At 61.7% G+C, this 16,627-nt stretch overlaps 1 protein-coding gene across 1 annotated transcript in view; it reads left to right on the forward strand.

Moving 5' to 3' along the window:
* LOC142475360 (uncharacterized) overlaps nucleotides 1-15,210 on the forward strand; it is a 47,656-nt gene extending 32,446 nt beyond the window's left edge. The window contains exon 7 of the mRNA XM_075581275.1: nucleotides 14,692-15,210. Within this exon, the coding sequence (XP_075437390.1) occupies nucleotides 14,692-14,949 (258 nt within the window). The 3' untranslated portion in view covers nucleotides 14,950-15,210. The remainder of the gene's footprint in view (nucleotides 1-14,691) is intronic.
* Nucleotides 15,211-16,627: the final 1,417 nt, after the last annotated feature.

Consider the following 16,627-nt stretch of genomic DNA (forward strand, 5'->3'; position numbering starts at 1 on the left):
CGCAGGGCCGGGGTAAGAGACCGTGCCACTGATTCCGTGCCACAGCAGCGCAGGGCCGGGGTAAGAGACCGTGCCACTGATACCGTGCCACAGCAGCGCAGGGCCGGGGTAAGAGACCGTGCCACTGATACCGTGCCACAGCAGCGCAGGGCCGGGGTAAGAGACCGTGCCACTGATACCGTGCCACAGCAGCACAGGGCCGGGGTAAGAGACCGTGCCACTGATACCGTGCCACAGCAGCGCAGGGCCGGGGTAAGAGACCGTGCCACTGATACTGTGCCACAGCAGCGCAGGGCCGGGGTAAGACAGTGCCACTAATACCGTGCCACAGCAGCGCAGGGCCGGGGTAAGAGACCGTGCCACTGATACTGTGCCACAGCAGCGCAGGGCCGGGGTAAGAGACCGTGCCACTGATACCGTGCCACAGCAGGGCCGGGGTAAGAGACCGTGCCACTGATACTGTGCCACAGCAGCGCAGGGCCGGGGTAAGAGACCGTGCCACTGATACCGTGCCACAGCAGCGCAGGGCCGGGGTAAGAGACAGTGCCACTGATATACCGTGCCACAGCAGCGCAGGGCCGGGGTAAGAGACCGTGCCACTGATACCGTGCCACAGCAGCGCAGGGCCGGGGTAAGACACCGTGCCACTGATACCGTGCCACAGCAGCGCAGGGCCGGGGTAAGAGACCGTGCCACTGATACCGTGCCACAGCAGCGCAGGGCCGGGGTAAGACACCGTGCCACTGATACTGTGCCACAGCAGCGCAGGGCCGGGGTAAGAGACCGTGCCACTGATACCGTGCCACAGCTGCGCAGGGCCGGGGTAAGAGACCGTGCCACTGATACCGTGCCACAGCAGCGCAGGGCCGGGGTAAGAGACCGTGCCACTGATACCGTGCCACAGCAGCACAGGGCCGGGGTAAGAGACCGTGCCACTGATACCGTGCCACAGCAGCGCAGGGCCGGGGTAAGAGACCGTGCCACTGATTCCGTGCCACAGCAGCGCAGGGCCGGGGTAAGAGACCGTGCCACTGATACCGTGCCACAGCAGCACAGGGCCGGGGTAAGAGAGCGTGCCACTGATACGTGCCACAGCAGCGCAGGGCCGGGGTAAGAGACCGTGCCACTGACACCGTGCCACAGCAGCGCAGGGCCGGGGTAAGAGACCGTGCCACTGATACCGTGCCACAGCAGCGCAGGGCCGGGGTAAGAGACCGTGCCACTGATACCGTGCCACAGCAGCGCAGGGCCGGGGTAAGAGACCGTGCCACTGATACCGTGCCACAGCAGCGCAGGGCCGGGGTAAGAGACCGTGCCACTGATACTGTGCCACAGCAGCGCAGGGCCGGGGTAAGAGACAGTGCCACTAATACCGTGCCACAGCAGCGCAGGGCCGGGGTAAGAGACCGTGCCACTGATACTGTGCCACAGCAGCGCAGGGCCGGGGTAAGAGACCGTGCCACTGATACCGTGCCACAGCAGGGCCGGGGTAAGAGACCGTGCCACTGATACTGTGCCACAGCAGCGCAGGGCCGGGGTAAGAGACCGTGCCACTGATACCGTGCCACAGCAGCGCAGGGCCGGGGTAAGAGACAGTGCCACTGATATACCGTGCCACAGCAGCGCAGGGCCGGGGTAAGAGACCGTGCCACTGATACCGTGCCACAGCAGCGCAGGGCCGGGGTAAGAGACCGTGCCACTGATACCGTGCCACAGCAGCGCAGGGCCGGGGTAAGACACCGTGCCACTGATACCGTGCCACAGCAGCGCAGGGCCGGGGTAAGAGACAGTGCCACTGATATACCGTGCCACAGCAGCGCAGGGCCGGGGTAAGAGACCGTGCCACTGATACCGTGCCACAGCAGCGCAGGGCCGGGGTAAGACACCGTGCCACTGATACCGTGCCACAGCAGCGCAGGGCCGGGGTAAGAGACCGTGCCACTGATACCGTGCCACAGCAGCGCAGGGCCGGGGTAAGACACCGTGCCACTGACACCGTGCCACAGCAGCGCAGGGCCGGGGTAAGAGACCGTGCCACAGCTGCGCAGGGCCGGGGTAAGACACCGTGCCACTGATACCGTGCCACAGCAGCACAGGGCCGGGGTAAGAGACCGTGCCACTGACACCGTGCCACAGCAGCGCAGGGCCGGGGTAAGAGACAGTGCCACTGATACCGTGCCACAGCAGCGCAGGGCCGGGGTAAGAGACCGTGCCACTGATACCGTGCCACAGCAGCGCAGGGCCGGGGTAAGAGACCGTGCCACTGATTCCATGCCACAGCAGCGCAGGGCCGGGGTAAGACACCGTGCCACTGATACCGTGCCACAGCAGCGCAGGGCCGGGGTAAGAGGCCGTGCCACTGATACCGTGCCACAGCAGCGCAGGGCCGGGGTAAGAGACCGTGCCACTGATACCGTGCCACAGCAGTGCAGGGCCGGGGTAAGAGACCGTGCCACAGCAGCGCAGGGCCGGGGTAAGACACCGTGCCACTGATACCGTGCCACAGCAGCGCAGGGCCGGGGTAAGAGACCGTGCCACTGATACCGTGCCACAGCAGCGCAGGGCCGGGGTAAGACACCGTGCCACTGATACCGTGCCACAGCAGCGCAGGGCCGGGGTAAGACACCGTGCCACTGATACCGTGCCACAGCAGCGCAGGGCCGGGGTAAGAGATCGTGCCACTGATTCCATGCCACAGCAGCGCAGGGCCGGGGTAAGACACCGTGCCACTGATACCGTGCCACAGCAGCACAGGGCTGGGGTAAGAGACCGTGCCACTGATACCGTGCCACAGCAGTGCAGGGCCGGGGTAAGAGACAGTGCCACTGATACCGTGCCACAGCAGCGCAGGGCCGGGGTAAGACACCGTGCCACTGATACCGTGCCACAGCAGCGCAGGGCCGGGGTAAGAGACCGTGCCACTGATACCGTGCCACAGCAGCGCAGGGCCGGGGTAAGACACCGTGCCACTGATACCGTGCCACAGCAGCACAGGGCCGGGGTAAGAGACCGTGCCACTGATACCGTGCCACAGCAGCGCAGGGCCGGGGTAAGACACCGTGCCACTGATACGTGCCACAGCAGCGCAGGGCCGGGGTAAGAGACCGTGCCACTGATTCCGTGCCACAGCAGCGCAGGGCCGGGGTAAAACACCGTGCCACTGATACCGTGCCACAGCAGCACAGGGCTGGGGTAAGAGACCGTGCCACTGATACCGTGCCACAGCAGTGCAGGGCCGGGGTAAGAGACAGTGCCACTGATACCGTGCCACAGCAGCGCAGGGCCGGGGTAAGACACCCTGCCACTGATACTGTGCCACAGCAGCGCAGGGCCGGGGTAAGAGACCGTGCCACTGATACCGTGCCACAGCAGCGCAGGGCCGGGGTAAGACACCGTGCCACTGATACCGTGCCACAGTAGAGCAGGGCCGGGGTAAGACACCGTGCCACTGATACTGTGCCACAGCAGCGCAGGGCCGGGGTAAGAGACCGTGCCACTGATACCGTGCCACAGCTGCGCAGGGCCGGGGTAAGAGACCGTGCCACTGATACCGTGCCACAGCAGCGCAGGGCCGGGGTAAGAGACCGTGCCACTGATACCGTGCCACAGCAGCACAGGGCCGGGGTAAGAGACCGTGCCACTGATACCGTGCCACAGCAGCGCAGGGCCGGGGTAAGAGACCGTGCCACTGATACCGTGCCACAGCTGCGCAGGGCCGGGGTAAGAGACCGTGCCACTGATACCGTGCCACAGCAGCGCAGGGCCGGGGTAAGAGACCGTGCCACTGATACCGTGCCACAGCAGCACAGGGCCGGGGTAAGAGACCGTGCCACTGATTCCGTGCCACAGCAGCGCAGGGCCGGGGTAAGAGACAGTGCCACTGATACCGTGCCACAGCAGCGCAGGGCCGGGGTAAGAGACCGTGCCACTGATACGTGCCACAGCAGCGCAGGGCCGGGGTAAGAGACCGTGCCACTGACACCGTGCCACAGCAGCGCAGGGCCGGGGTAAGAGACCGTGCCACTGATACCGTGCCACAGCAGCGCAGGGCCGGGGTAAGAGACTGTGCCACTGATACCGTGCCACAGCAGCACAGGGCCGGGGTAAGAGACCGTGCCACTGATACTGTGCCACAGCAGCGCAGGGCCGGGGTAAGACAGTGCCACTGATACCGTGCCACAGCAGCGCAGGGCCGGGGTAAGAGACCGTGCCACTGATACCGTGCCACAGCAGCACAGGGCCGGGGTAAGAGACCGTGCCACTGATACTGTGCCACAGCTGCGCAGGGCCGGGGTAAGACACCGTGCCACTGATACCGTGCCACAGCAGCACAGGGCCGGGGTAAGAGACCGTGCCACTGACACCGTGCCACAGCAGCGCAGGGCCGGGGTAAGAGACAGTGCCACTGATACCGTGCCACAGCAGCGCAGGGCCGGGGTAAGAGACCGTGCCACTGACACCGTGCCACAGCAGCGCAGGGCCGGGGTAAGAGACAGTGCCACTGATACCGTGCCACAGCAGCGCAGGGCCGGGGTAAGAGACCGTGCCACTGATACCGTGCCACAGCAGCGCAGGGCCGGGGTAAGACACCGTGCCACTGATACCGTGCCACAGCAGCGCAGGGCCGGGGTAAGAGACCGTGCCACTGATACCGTGCCACAGCAGCGCAGGGCCGGGGTAAGAGACCGTGCCACTGATACTGTGCCACAGCAGCGCAGGGCCGGGGTAAGACACCGTGCCACTGATACCGTGCCACAGCAGCACAGGGCTGGGGTAAGAGACCGTGCCACTGATACCGTGCCACAGCAGTGCAGGGCCGGGGTAAGAGACAGTGCCACTGATACCGTGCCACAGCACCGCAGGGCCGGGGTAAGACACCGTGCCACTGATACCGTGCCACAGCAGCGCAGGGCCGGGGTAAGAGACCGTGCCACTGATACCGTGCCACAGCAGCGCAGGGCCGGGGTAAGACACCGTGCCACTGATACCGTGCCACAGCAGCACAGGGCCGGGGTAAGAGACCGTGCCACTGATACCGTGCCACAGCAGCGCAGGGCCGGGGTAAGACACCGTGCCACTGATACCGTGCCACAGCAGCGCAGGGCCGGGGTAAGACACCGTGCCACTGATACCGTGCCACAGCAGCGCAGGGCCGGGGTAAGAGACCGTGCCACTGATACCGTGCCACAGCAGCGCAGGGCCGGGGTAAGAGACCGTGCCACTGATACCGTGCCACAGCAGCGCAGGGCCGGGGTAAGAGACCGTGCCACTGATACCGTGCCACAGCAGCGCAGGGCCGGGGTAAGAGACCGTGCCACTGATACCGTGCCACAGCAGCGCAGGGCCGGGGTAAGAGACCGTGCCACTGATACCGTGCCACAGCAGGGCCGGGGTAAGAGACCGTGCCACTGATACCGTGCCACAGCAGCGCAGGGCCGGGGTAAGAGACAGTGCCACTGACACCGTGCCACAGAAGCACAGGGCCGGGGTAAGAGACCGTGCCACTGATACCGTGCCACAGCAGCGCAGGGCCGGGGTAAGACACCGTGCCACTGATACCGTGCCACAGCAGCGCAGGGCCGGGGTAAGACACCGTGCCACTGATACCGTGCCACAGCAGCGCAGGGCCGGGGTAAGACACCGTGCCACTGATACCGTGCCACAGCAGCGCAGGGCCGGGGTAAGAGACCGTGCCACTGATACCGTGCCACAGCAGCGCAGGGCCGGGGTAAGAGACCGTGCCACTGATACCGTGCCACAGCAGCGCAGGGCCGGGGTAAGAGACCGTGCCACTGATACCGTGCCACAGCAGCGCAGGGCCGGGGTAAGAGACCGTGCCACTGATACCGTGCCACAGCAGCGCAGGGCCGGGGTAAGAGACCGTGCCACTGATACCGTGCCACAGCAGCGCAGGGCCGGGGTAAGAGACCGTGCCACTGATACCGTGCCACAGCAGCGCAGGGCCGGGGTAAGAGACCGTGCCACTGATACCGTGCCACAGCAGCGCAGGGCCGGGGTAAGAGACCGTGCCACTGATACCGTGCCACAGCAGTGCAGGGCCGGGGTAAGAGACCGTGCCACTGATACCGTGCCACAGCAGCGCAGGGCCGGGGTAAGAGACCGTGCCACTGATACCGTGCCACAGCAGCGCAGGGCCGGGGTAAGACACCGTGCCACTGATACCGTGCCACAGCAGCGCAGGGCCTGGGTAAGACACCGTGCCACTGATACCGTGCCACAGCAGCGCAGGGCCGGGGTAAGAGACCGTGCCACTGATACCGTGCCACAGCAGCGCAGGGCCGGGGTAAGAGACCGTGCCACTGATACCGTGCCACAGCAGCGCAGGGCCGGGGTAAGAGACAGTGCCACTGATACCGTGCCACAGCAGCGCAGGGCCGGGGTAAGAGACCGTGCCACGGATACCGTGCCACAGCAGGGCCGGGGTAAGAGACCGTGCCACTGATACCGTGCCACAGCAGCGCAGGGCCGGGGTAAGAGACCGTGCCACTGATACCGTGCCACAGTAGAGCAGGGCCGGGGTAAGACACCGTGCCACTGATACTGTGCCACAGCAGCGCAGGGCCGGGGTAAGAGACCGTGCCACTGATACCGTGCCACAGCTGCGCAGGGCCGGGGTAAGAGACCGTGCCACTGATACCGTGCCACAGCAGCGCAGGGCCGGGGTAAGAGACCGTGCCACTGATACCGTGCCACAGCAGCACAGGGCCGGGGTAAGAGACCGTGCCACTGATACCGTGCCACAGCAGCGCAGGGCCGGGGTAAGAGACCGTGCCACTGATACCGTGCCACAGCTGCGCAGGGCCGGGGTAAGAGACCGTGCCACTGATACCGTGCCACAGCAGCGCAGGGCCGGGGTAAGAGACCGTGCCACTGATACCGTGCCACAGCAGCACAGGGCCGGGGTAAGAGACCGTGCCACTGATTCCGTGCCACAGCAGCGCAGGGCCGGGGTAAGAGACAGTGCCACTGATACCGTGCCACAGCAGCGCAGGGCCGGGGTAAGAGACCGTGCCACTGATACGTGCCACAGCAGCGCAGGGCCGGGGTAAGAGACCGTGCCACTGACACCGTGCCACAGCAGCGCAGGGCCGGGGTAAGAGACCGTGCCACTGATACCGTGCCACAGCAGCGCAGGGCCGGGGTAAGAGACTGTGCCACTGATACCGTGCCACAGCAGCACAGGGCCGGGGTAAGAGACCGTGCCACTGATACTGTGCCACAGCAGCGCAGGGCCGGGGTAAGACAGTGCCACTGATACCGTGCCACAGCAGCGCAGGGCCGGGGTAAGAGACCGTGCCACTGATACCGTGCCACAGCAGCACAGGGCCGGGGTAAGAGACCGTGCCACTGATACTGTGCCACAGCTGCGCAGGGCCGGGGTAAGACACCGTGCCACTGATACCGTGCCACAGCAGCACAGGGCCGGGGTAAGAGACCGTGCCACTGACACCGTGCCACAGCAGCGCAGGGCCGGGGTAAGAGACAGTGCCACTGATACCGTGCCACAGCAGCGCAGGGCCGGGGTAAGAGACCGTGCCACTGACACCGTGCCACAGCAGCGCAGGGCCGGGGTAAGAGACAGTGCCACTGATACCGTGCCACAGCAGCGCAGGGCCGGGGTAAGAGACCGTGCCACTGATACCGTGCCACAGCAGCGCAGGGCCGGGGTAAGACACCGTGCCACTGATACCGTGCCACAGCAGCGCAGGGCCGGGGTAAGAGACCGTGCCACTGATACCGTGCCACAGCAGCGCAGGGCCGGGGTAAGAGACCGTGCCACTGATACTGTGCCACAGCAGCGCAGGGCCGGGGTAAGACACCGTGCCACTGATACCGTGCCACAGCAGCACAGGGCTGGGGTAAGAGACCGTGCCACTGATACCGTGCCACAGCAGTGCAGGGCCGGGGTAAGAGACAGTGCCACTGATACCGTGCCACAGCACCGCAGGGCCGGGGTAAGACACCGTGCCACTGATACCGTGCCACAGCAGCGCAGGGCCGGGGTAAGAGACCGTGCCACTGATACCGTGCCACAGCAGCGCAGGGCCGGGGTAAGACACCGTGCCACTGATACCGTGCCACAGCAGCACAGGGCCGGGGTAAGAGACCGTGCCACTGATACCGTGCCACAGCAGCGCAGGGCCGGGGTAAGACACCGTGCCACTGATACCGTGCCACAGCAGCGCAGGGCCGGGGTAAGACACCGTGCCACTGATACCGTGCCACAGCAGCGCAGGGCCGGGGTAAGAGACCGTGCCACTGATACCGTGCCACAGCAGCGCAGGGCCGGGGTAAGAGACCGTGCCACTGATACCGTGCCACAGCAGCGCAGGGCCGGGGTAAGAGACCGTGCCACTGATACCGTGCCACAGCAGCGCAGGGCCGGGGTAAGAGACCGTGCCACTGATACCGTGCCACAGCAGCGCAGGGCCGGGGTAAGAGACCGTGCCACTGATACCGTGCCACAGCAGGGCCGGGGTAAGAGACCGTGCCACTGATACCGTGCCACAGCAGCGCAGGGCTGGGGTAAGAGACAGTGCCACTGACACCGTGCCACAGAAGCACAGGGCCGGGGTAAGAGACCGTGCCACTGATACCGTGCCACAGCAGCGCAGGGCCGGGGTAAGACACCGTGCCACTGATACCGTGCCACAGCAGCGCAGGGCCGGGGTAAGACACCGTGCCACTGATACCGTGCCACAGCAGCGCAGGGCCGGGGTAAGAGACCGTGCCACTGATACCGTGCCACAGCAGCGCAGGGCCGGGGTAAGACACCGTGCCACTGATACCGTGCCACAGCAGCGCAGGGCCGGGGTAAGAGACCGTGCCACTGATACCGTGCCACAGCAGCGCAGGGCCGGGGTAAGAGACCGTGCCACTGATACCGTGCCACAGCAGCGCAGGGCCGGGGTAAGAGACCGTGCCACTGATACCGTGCCACAGCAGCGCAGGGCCGGGGTAAGAGACCGTGCCACTGATACCGTGCCACAGCAGCGCAGGGCCGGGGTAAGAGACCGTGCCACTGATACCGTGCCACAGCAGCGCAGGGCCGGGGTAAGAGACCGTGCCACTGATACCGTGCCACAGCAGCGCAGGGCCGGGGTAAGAGACCGTGCCACTGATACCGTGCCACAGCAGCGCAGGGCCGGGGTAAGAGACCGTGCCACTGATACCGTGCCACAGCAGTGCAGGGCCGGGGTAAGAGACCGTGCCACTGATACCGTGCCACAGCAGCGCAGGGCCGGGGTAAGAGACCGTGCCACTGATACCGTGCCACAGCAGCGCAGGGCCGGGGTAAGACACCGTGCCACTGATACCGTGCCACAGCAGCGCAGGGCCTGGGTAAGAGACAGTGCCACTGATACCGTGCCACAGCAGCGCAGGGCCGGGGTAAGACACCGTGCCACTGATACCGTGCCACAGCAGCGCAGGGCCGGGGTAAGAGACCGTGCCACTGATACCGTGCCACAGCAGCGCAGGGCCGGGGTAAGAGACCGTGCCACTGATACCGTGCCACAGCAGCGCAGGGCCGGGGTAAGAGACAGTGCCACTGATACCGTGCCACAGCAGCGCAGGGCCGGGGTAAGAGACCGTGCCACGGATACCGTGCCACAGCAGGGCCGGGGTAAGAGACCGTGCCACTGATACCGTGCCACAGCAGCGCAGGGCCGGGGTAAGAGACCGTGCCACTGATACCGTGCCACAGCAGGGCCGGGGTAAGAGACTGTGCCACTGATACCGTGCCACAGCAGCGCAGGGCCGGGGTAAGATACAGTGCCACTGACACCGTGCCACAGAAGCACAGGGCCGGGGTAAGAGACCGTGCCACTGATACCGTGCCACAGCAGCGCAGGGCCGGGGTAAGAGACCGTGCCACTGATACCGTGCCACAGCAGCGCAGGGCCGGGGTAAGAGACCGTGCCACTGATACCGTGCCACAGCAGCGCAGGGCCGGGGTAAGAGACCGTGCCACTGATACCGTGCCACAGCAGTGCAGGGCCGGGGTAAGAGACCGTGCCACTGATACCGTGCCACAGCAGCGCAGGGCCGGGGTAAGAGACCGTGCCACTGATACCGTGCCACAGCAGCGCAGGGCCGGGGTAAGACACCGTGCCACTGATACCGTGCCACAGCAGCGCAGGGCCTGGGTAAGAGACAGTGCCACTGATACCGTGCCACAGCAGCGCAGGGCCGGGGTAAGACACCGTGCCACTGATACCGTGCCACAGCAGCGCAGGGCCGGGGTAAGAGACCGTGCCACTGATACCGTGCCACAGCAGCGCAGGGCCGGGGTAAGAGACCGTGCCACTGATACCGTGCCACAGCAGCGCAGGGCCGGGGTAAGAGACAGTGCCACTGATACCGTGCCACAGCAGCGCAGGGCCGGGGTAAGAGACCGTGCCACGGATACCGTGCCACAGCAGGGCCGGGGTAAGAGACCGTGCCACTGATACCGTGCCACAGCAGCGCAGGGCCGGGGTAAGAGACCGTGCCACTGATACCGTGCCACAGCAGGGCCGGGGTAAGAGACTGTGCCACTGATACCGTGCCACAGCAGCGCAGGGCCGGGGTAAGATACAGTGCCACTGACACCGTGCCACAGAAGCACAGGGCCGGGGTAAGAGACCGTGCCACTGATACCGTGCCACAGCAGCGCAGGGCCGGGGTAAGACACCGTGCCACTGATACCGTGCCACAGCAGCGCAGGGCCGGGGTAAGACACCGTGCCACTGATACTGTGCCACAGCAGCGCAGGGCCGGGGTAAGAGACCGTGCCACTGATACTGTGCCACAGCAGTGCAGGGCCGGGGTAAGAGACCGTGCCACTGATACCGTGCCACAGTAGCGCAGGGCCGGGGTAAGAGACCGTGCCACTGATACCGTGCCACAGCAGCGCAGGGCCGGGGTAAGAGACCGTGCCACTGATACCGTGCCACAGCTGCGCAGGGCCGGGGTAAGAGACCGTGCCACTGACAGTGCCACAGCAGCGCAGGGCCAGGGTAAGAGACCGTGCCACTGACACCGTGCCACAGCAGCGCAGGGCCGGGGTAAGACACCGTGCCACTGATACCGTGCCACAGCAGCGCAGGGCCGGGGTAAGAGACCGTGCCACTGATACTGTGCCACAGCAGCGCAGGGCCGGGGTAAGAGACCGTGCCACTGATACTGTGCCACAGCAGTGCAGGGCCGGGGTAAGAGACCGTGCCACTGATACCGTGCCACAGCAGTGCAGGGCCGGGGTAAGAGACCGTACCACTGATACCGTGCCACAGCAGCGCAGGGCCGGGGTAAGAGACCGTGCCACTGATACCGTGCCACAGCAGTGCAGGGCCGGGGTAAGAGACCGTGCCACTGATACCGTGCCACAGCAGCGCAGGGCCGGGGTAAGAGACCGTGCCACAGCAGCACAGGGCCGGGGTAAGACACCGTGCCACTGATACCGTGCCACAGCAGCGCAGGGCCGGGGTAAGAGATAGTGCCACTGATACCGTGCCACAGCTGCGCAGGGCCGGGGTAAGACACCGTGCCACTGATACCATGCCACAGCAGCACAGGGCCGGGGTAAGAGACCGTGCCACTGATACCGTGCCACAGCAGCGCAGGGCCGGGGTAAGACACCGTGCCACTGATACCGTGCCACAGCAGCGCAGGGCCGGGGTAAGACACCGTGCCACTGATACCGTGCCACAGCAGCGCAGGGCCGGGGTAAGAGACCGTGCCACTGATACCGTGCCACAGCTGCGCAGGGCCGGGGTAAGAGACCGTGCCACTGATACGTGTCACAGCAGCACAGGGTCGGGGTAAGAGACCGTGCCACTGATACCGTGCCACAGCAGCGCAGGGCCGGGGTAAGAGACCGTGCCACTGATACCGTGCCACAGCAGCGCAGGGTCGGGGTAAGAGACCGTGCCACTGATACCGTGCCACAGCAGCACAGGGCCGGGGTAAGAGACAGTGCCACTGATACGTGCCACAGCAGCGCAGGGCCGGGGTAAGAGACCGTGCCACTGATACTGTGCCACAGCAGCGCAGGGCCGGGGTAAGAGACAGTGCCACTGATACCGTGCCACAGCAGCGCAGGGCCGGGGTAAGAGACCGTGCCACTGATACCGTGCCACAGCAGCGCAGGGCCGGGGTAAGAGACCGTGCCACTGATACCGTGCCACAGCAGCGCAGGGCCGGGGTAAGAGACCGTGCCACTGATACCGTGCCACAGCAGCGCAGGGCCGGGGTAAGAGACCGTGCCACTGATACCGTGCCACAGCAGCGCAGGGCCGGGGTAAGAGACCGTGCCACTGATACCGTGCCACAGCTGCGCAGGGCCGGGGTAAGAGACCGTGCCACTGATACGTGTCACAGCAGCGCAGGGTCGGGGTAAGAGACCGTGCCACTGATACCGTGCCACAGCAGCGCAGGGCCGGGGTAAGAGACCGTGCCACTGACACCGTGCCACAGCAGCACAGGGCCGGGGTAAGAGACAGTGCCACTGATACCGTGCCACAGCAGCGCAGGGTCGGGGTAAGAGACCGTGCCACTGATACCGTGCCACAGCAGCGCAGGGCCGGGGTAAGAGACCGTGCCACTGATACCGTGCCACAGCTGCGCAGGGCCGGGGTAAGAGACCGTGCCACTGACACCGTGCCACAGCAGCGCAGGGTCGGGGTAAGAGACCGTGCCACTGATACCGTGCCACAGCAGCGCAGGGCCGGGGTAAGAGACCGTGCCACTGATACCGTGCCACAGCAGCGCAGGGCCGGGGTAAGAGACCGTGCCACTGATACCGTGCCACAGCTGCGCAGGGCCGGGGTAAGAGACCGTGCCACTGACACCGTGCCACAGAAGCACAGGGCCAGGGTAAGAGACCGTGCCACTGATACCGTGCCACAGCAGCGCAGGGCCGGGGTAAGAGACCGTGCCACTGATACCGTGCCACAGCAGCGCAGGGCCGGGGTAAGAGACCGTGCCACTGATACCGTGCCACAGCAGCGCAGGGTCGGGGTAAGAGACCGTGCCACTGATACCGTGCCACAGCAGCGCAGGGCCGGGGTAAGAGACCGTGCCACTGATACCGTGCCACAGCAGTGCAGGGCCGGGGTAAGAAACCGTGCCACAGCAGCGCAGGGCCGGGGTAAGAGACCGTGCCACTGATACCGTGCCACAGCAGTGCAGGGCCGGGGTAAGAGACAGTGCCACTGATACCGTGCCACAGCAACGCAGGGCCGGGGTAAGAGACCGTGCCACTGATACCGTGCCACAGCAGCGCAGGGCCGGGGTAAGAGACCGTGCCACTGATACCGTGCCACAGTAGCGCAGGGCCGGGGTAAGAGACCGTGCCACTTATACCGTGCCACAGCAGCGCAGGGCCGGGGTAAGAGACCGTGCCACTGACACCGTGCCACAGCAGCGCAGGGCCGGGGTAAGAGACAGTGCCACTGATACCGTGCCACAGCAGCGCAGGGTCGGGGTAAGAGACAGTGCCACTGATACCGTGCCACAGCAGCGCAGGGTCGGGGTAAGAGACCGTGCCACTGATACTGTGCCACAGCAGCGCAGGGCCGGGGTAAGAGACCGTGCCACTGATACCGTGCCACAGCTGCGCAGGGCCGGGGTAAGAGACCGTGCCACTGACACCGTGCCACAGCAGCGCAGGGTCGGGGTAAGAGACCGTGCCACTGATACCGTGCCACAGCAGCGCAGGGCCGGGGTAAGAGACCGTGCCACTGATACCGTTGCACTGCCACTGTGCCACAGCAGTGCCAGGGTAAGAGACCAGCGTTATTACAGAGAGCAGTGACCGTGCCACTGATACCATGCCACTGATCCCTGCAGGGATATATATATATATATGTCTCATCGTTGGGGAAATCTTCTGGTTCTCGTTATTTCCCCTATACTCATCATCATGCAGCATGTTCATTAGCCGTGTATAGATACTCATCATCATTATACCGCGCAGCATGGTCATTATCAGTTGTGGCAGGACAGCCTTGTGGTAGGGTCAGAAAGAATCCACAGTGTGTTTGAGGCTTTAACAAACCCTTGGGTTACAAAACAAAGTATTGTAGGCACACTGCCCCTTTAAGGCAGAACCAAATTATTAAAGCAAAAGCCTACTCCACATTTGGGAGGCTAACTAGACAGAGCAGCCTAACTATCCGACTGGCTAGCTAGGCTAGTACCAGTCCAAACACTACAAACTATAGAGTACAACATATATTCATCACAGGAGTCTCCAGGAAATCCCTCTGTGTGGAGGTCCCACTGCTGGGTGGGGGTACCAAGCAAGCCCTGCGTATAGCAGACCTGGGGAACCGTACCAACCAGTGTCCTTCCTGGTTGGGTGAAGTCTCTCAGCTCTGGCAGACTGCTGCCTGCCTTAAAACCCCTTTGCAATCAGCAGTTCACTGGAACAGTCCTAGCTGATTGTCTCTGCAGAGGAGTTTAACCTCCTACATGCTGGAAAGCACACACTGCAAGTTCTCTCTAGCATACACAGACTGTGACCCTCACCCTCATAATATCATTATACAGCGCGGCGTGGTCACTATCAGTGTATAGATACTCTGCATCATTATACAGCGCGGCGTGATCACTATCAGTGTATAGATACTCAGAATTAATATACGGTGCCCTTACTGGATCATAACCTATTTGTGTTTCCCTTCCCAGCCCATGTTCTCCTGTCTGAGCCCCCTGGAGACATCGCCGGCTTGTTTCCTCTACAGCCCCCAGGGAACCCGCGACGGAACCAGCCCCCAGGGAACCCGCCACGGAACCCGCGACGGAACCAGCCCCCAGGGAACCCGCCACGGAACCCGCGACGGAACCAGCCCCCAGGGAACCCGCCACGGAACCAGCCCCCAGGGAACCCGCCACGGAACCCGCGACAGAACCTCGTGGCCATTTCAGTATCTGAACGAGGAATAGCCGTAAGCATCCTCCCCAGCGCAGGCGTGATTGCGACGCGTGAATAATCCTGCTTTCCGTATTGTAATGAATGTGTTTCTCTAATAATATAACTCTCACCAACATTCGTTATTTTAATATATATATATAAAAATGTTTGAATAATTCTATTTAATATGAAGAAATGTTGTCGTTATTATGTTAACGCCGTGTTTTAGGTAATACTCCAATTATTTCCACCGTTCTGTTATAACGAATAACAATAAACGCTGCTTAACATGTTATCATGCTACTGGGGGTCTCATTGCGTGCGCGGGATCCTTTGCTTTTATGACGTGTAAGTAGTGGTGTGTCCGAAACATTCAGACTGAATCCTGCTAATGAGACTAATTGTTTTATTGTGTATAGGATTTTGGTTATTCATCTGTCAGGTTGGGAAATAAACAGAACGATGTTATTGGTTATTGATCTGTCAGGTTGGGAAATAAACAGAACGATGTTATTGGTTATTGATCTGTCAGGTTGGGAAATAAACAGAACGACGTTATTGGTTATTGATCTGTCAGGTTGGGAAATAAACAGAACGACGTTATTGGTTATTGATCTGTCAGGTTGGGAAATAAACAGAACGACGTTATTGGTTATTGATCTGTCAGGTTGGGAAATAAACAGAACGACGTTATTGGTTATTGATCTATCAGGTTGGGAAATAAACAGAACGATGTTATTGGTTATTGATCTGTCAGGTTGGGAAATAAACAGAACGATGTTATTGGTTATTGATCTGTCAGGTTGGGAAATAAACAGAACGATGTTATTGGTTATTGATCTATCAGGTTGGGAAATAAACAGAACGATGTTATTGGTTATTGATCTGTCAGGTTGGGAAATAAACAGAACGATGTTATTGGTTATTGATCTGTCAGGTTGGGAAATAAACAGAACGATGTTATTGGTTATTGATCTGTCAGGTTGGGAAATAAACAGAACGACGTTATTGGTTATTGATCTGTCAGGTTGGGAAATAAACAGAACGACGTTATTGGTTATTGATCTATCAGGTTGGGAAATAAACAGAACGACGTTATTGGTTATTGATCTGTCAGGTTGGGAAATAAACAGAACGATGTTATTGGTTATTGATCTGTCAGGTTGGGAAATAAACAGAACGATGTTATTGGTTATTGATCTGTCAGGTTGGGAAATAAACAGAACGACGTTATTGGTTATTGATCTGTCAGGTTGGGAAATAAACAGAACGACGTTATTGGTTATTGATCTATCAGGTTGGGAAATAAACAGAACGACGTTATTGGTTATTGATCTGTCAGGTTGGGAAATAAACAGAACGACGTTATTGGTTATTGATCTGTCAGGTTGGGAAATAAACAGAACGATGTTATTGGTTATTGATCTGTCAGGTTGGGAAATAAACAGAACGATGTTATTGGTTATTGATCTGTCAGGTTGGGAAATAAACAGAACGATATTATTGGTTATTGATCTGTCAGGTTGGGAAATAAACAGAACGATATTATTAGTTATTGATCTATCAGGTTGGGAAATAAACAGAACGATGTTATTGGTTATTGATCTGTCAGGTTGGGAAATAAACAGAACGATGTTATTGGTTATTGATCTGTCAGGTTGGGAAATAAACAGAACGATATTATTGGTTATTGATCTGTCAGGTTGGGAA

The sequence above is a fragment of the Ascaphus truei genome, unplaced genomic scaffold, assembly GCF_040206685.1.
Source record: "Ascaphus truei isolate aAscTru1 unplaced genomic scaffold, aAscTru1.hap1 HAP1_SCAFFOLD_1187, whole genome shotgun sequence".
NCBI lineage: Eukaryota > Metazoa > Chordata > Amphibia > Anura > Ascaphidae > Ascaphus > Ascaphus truei.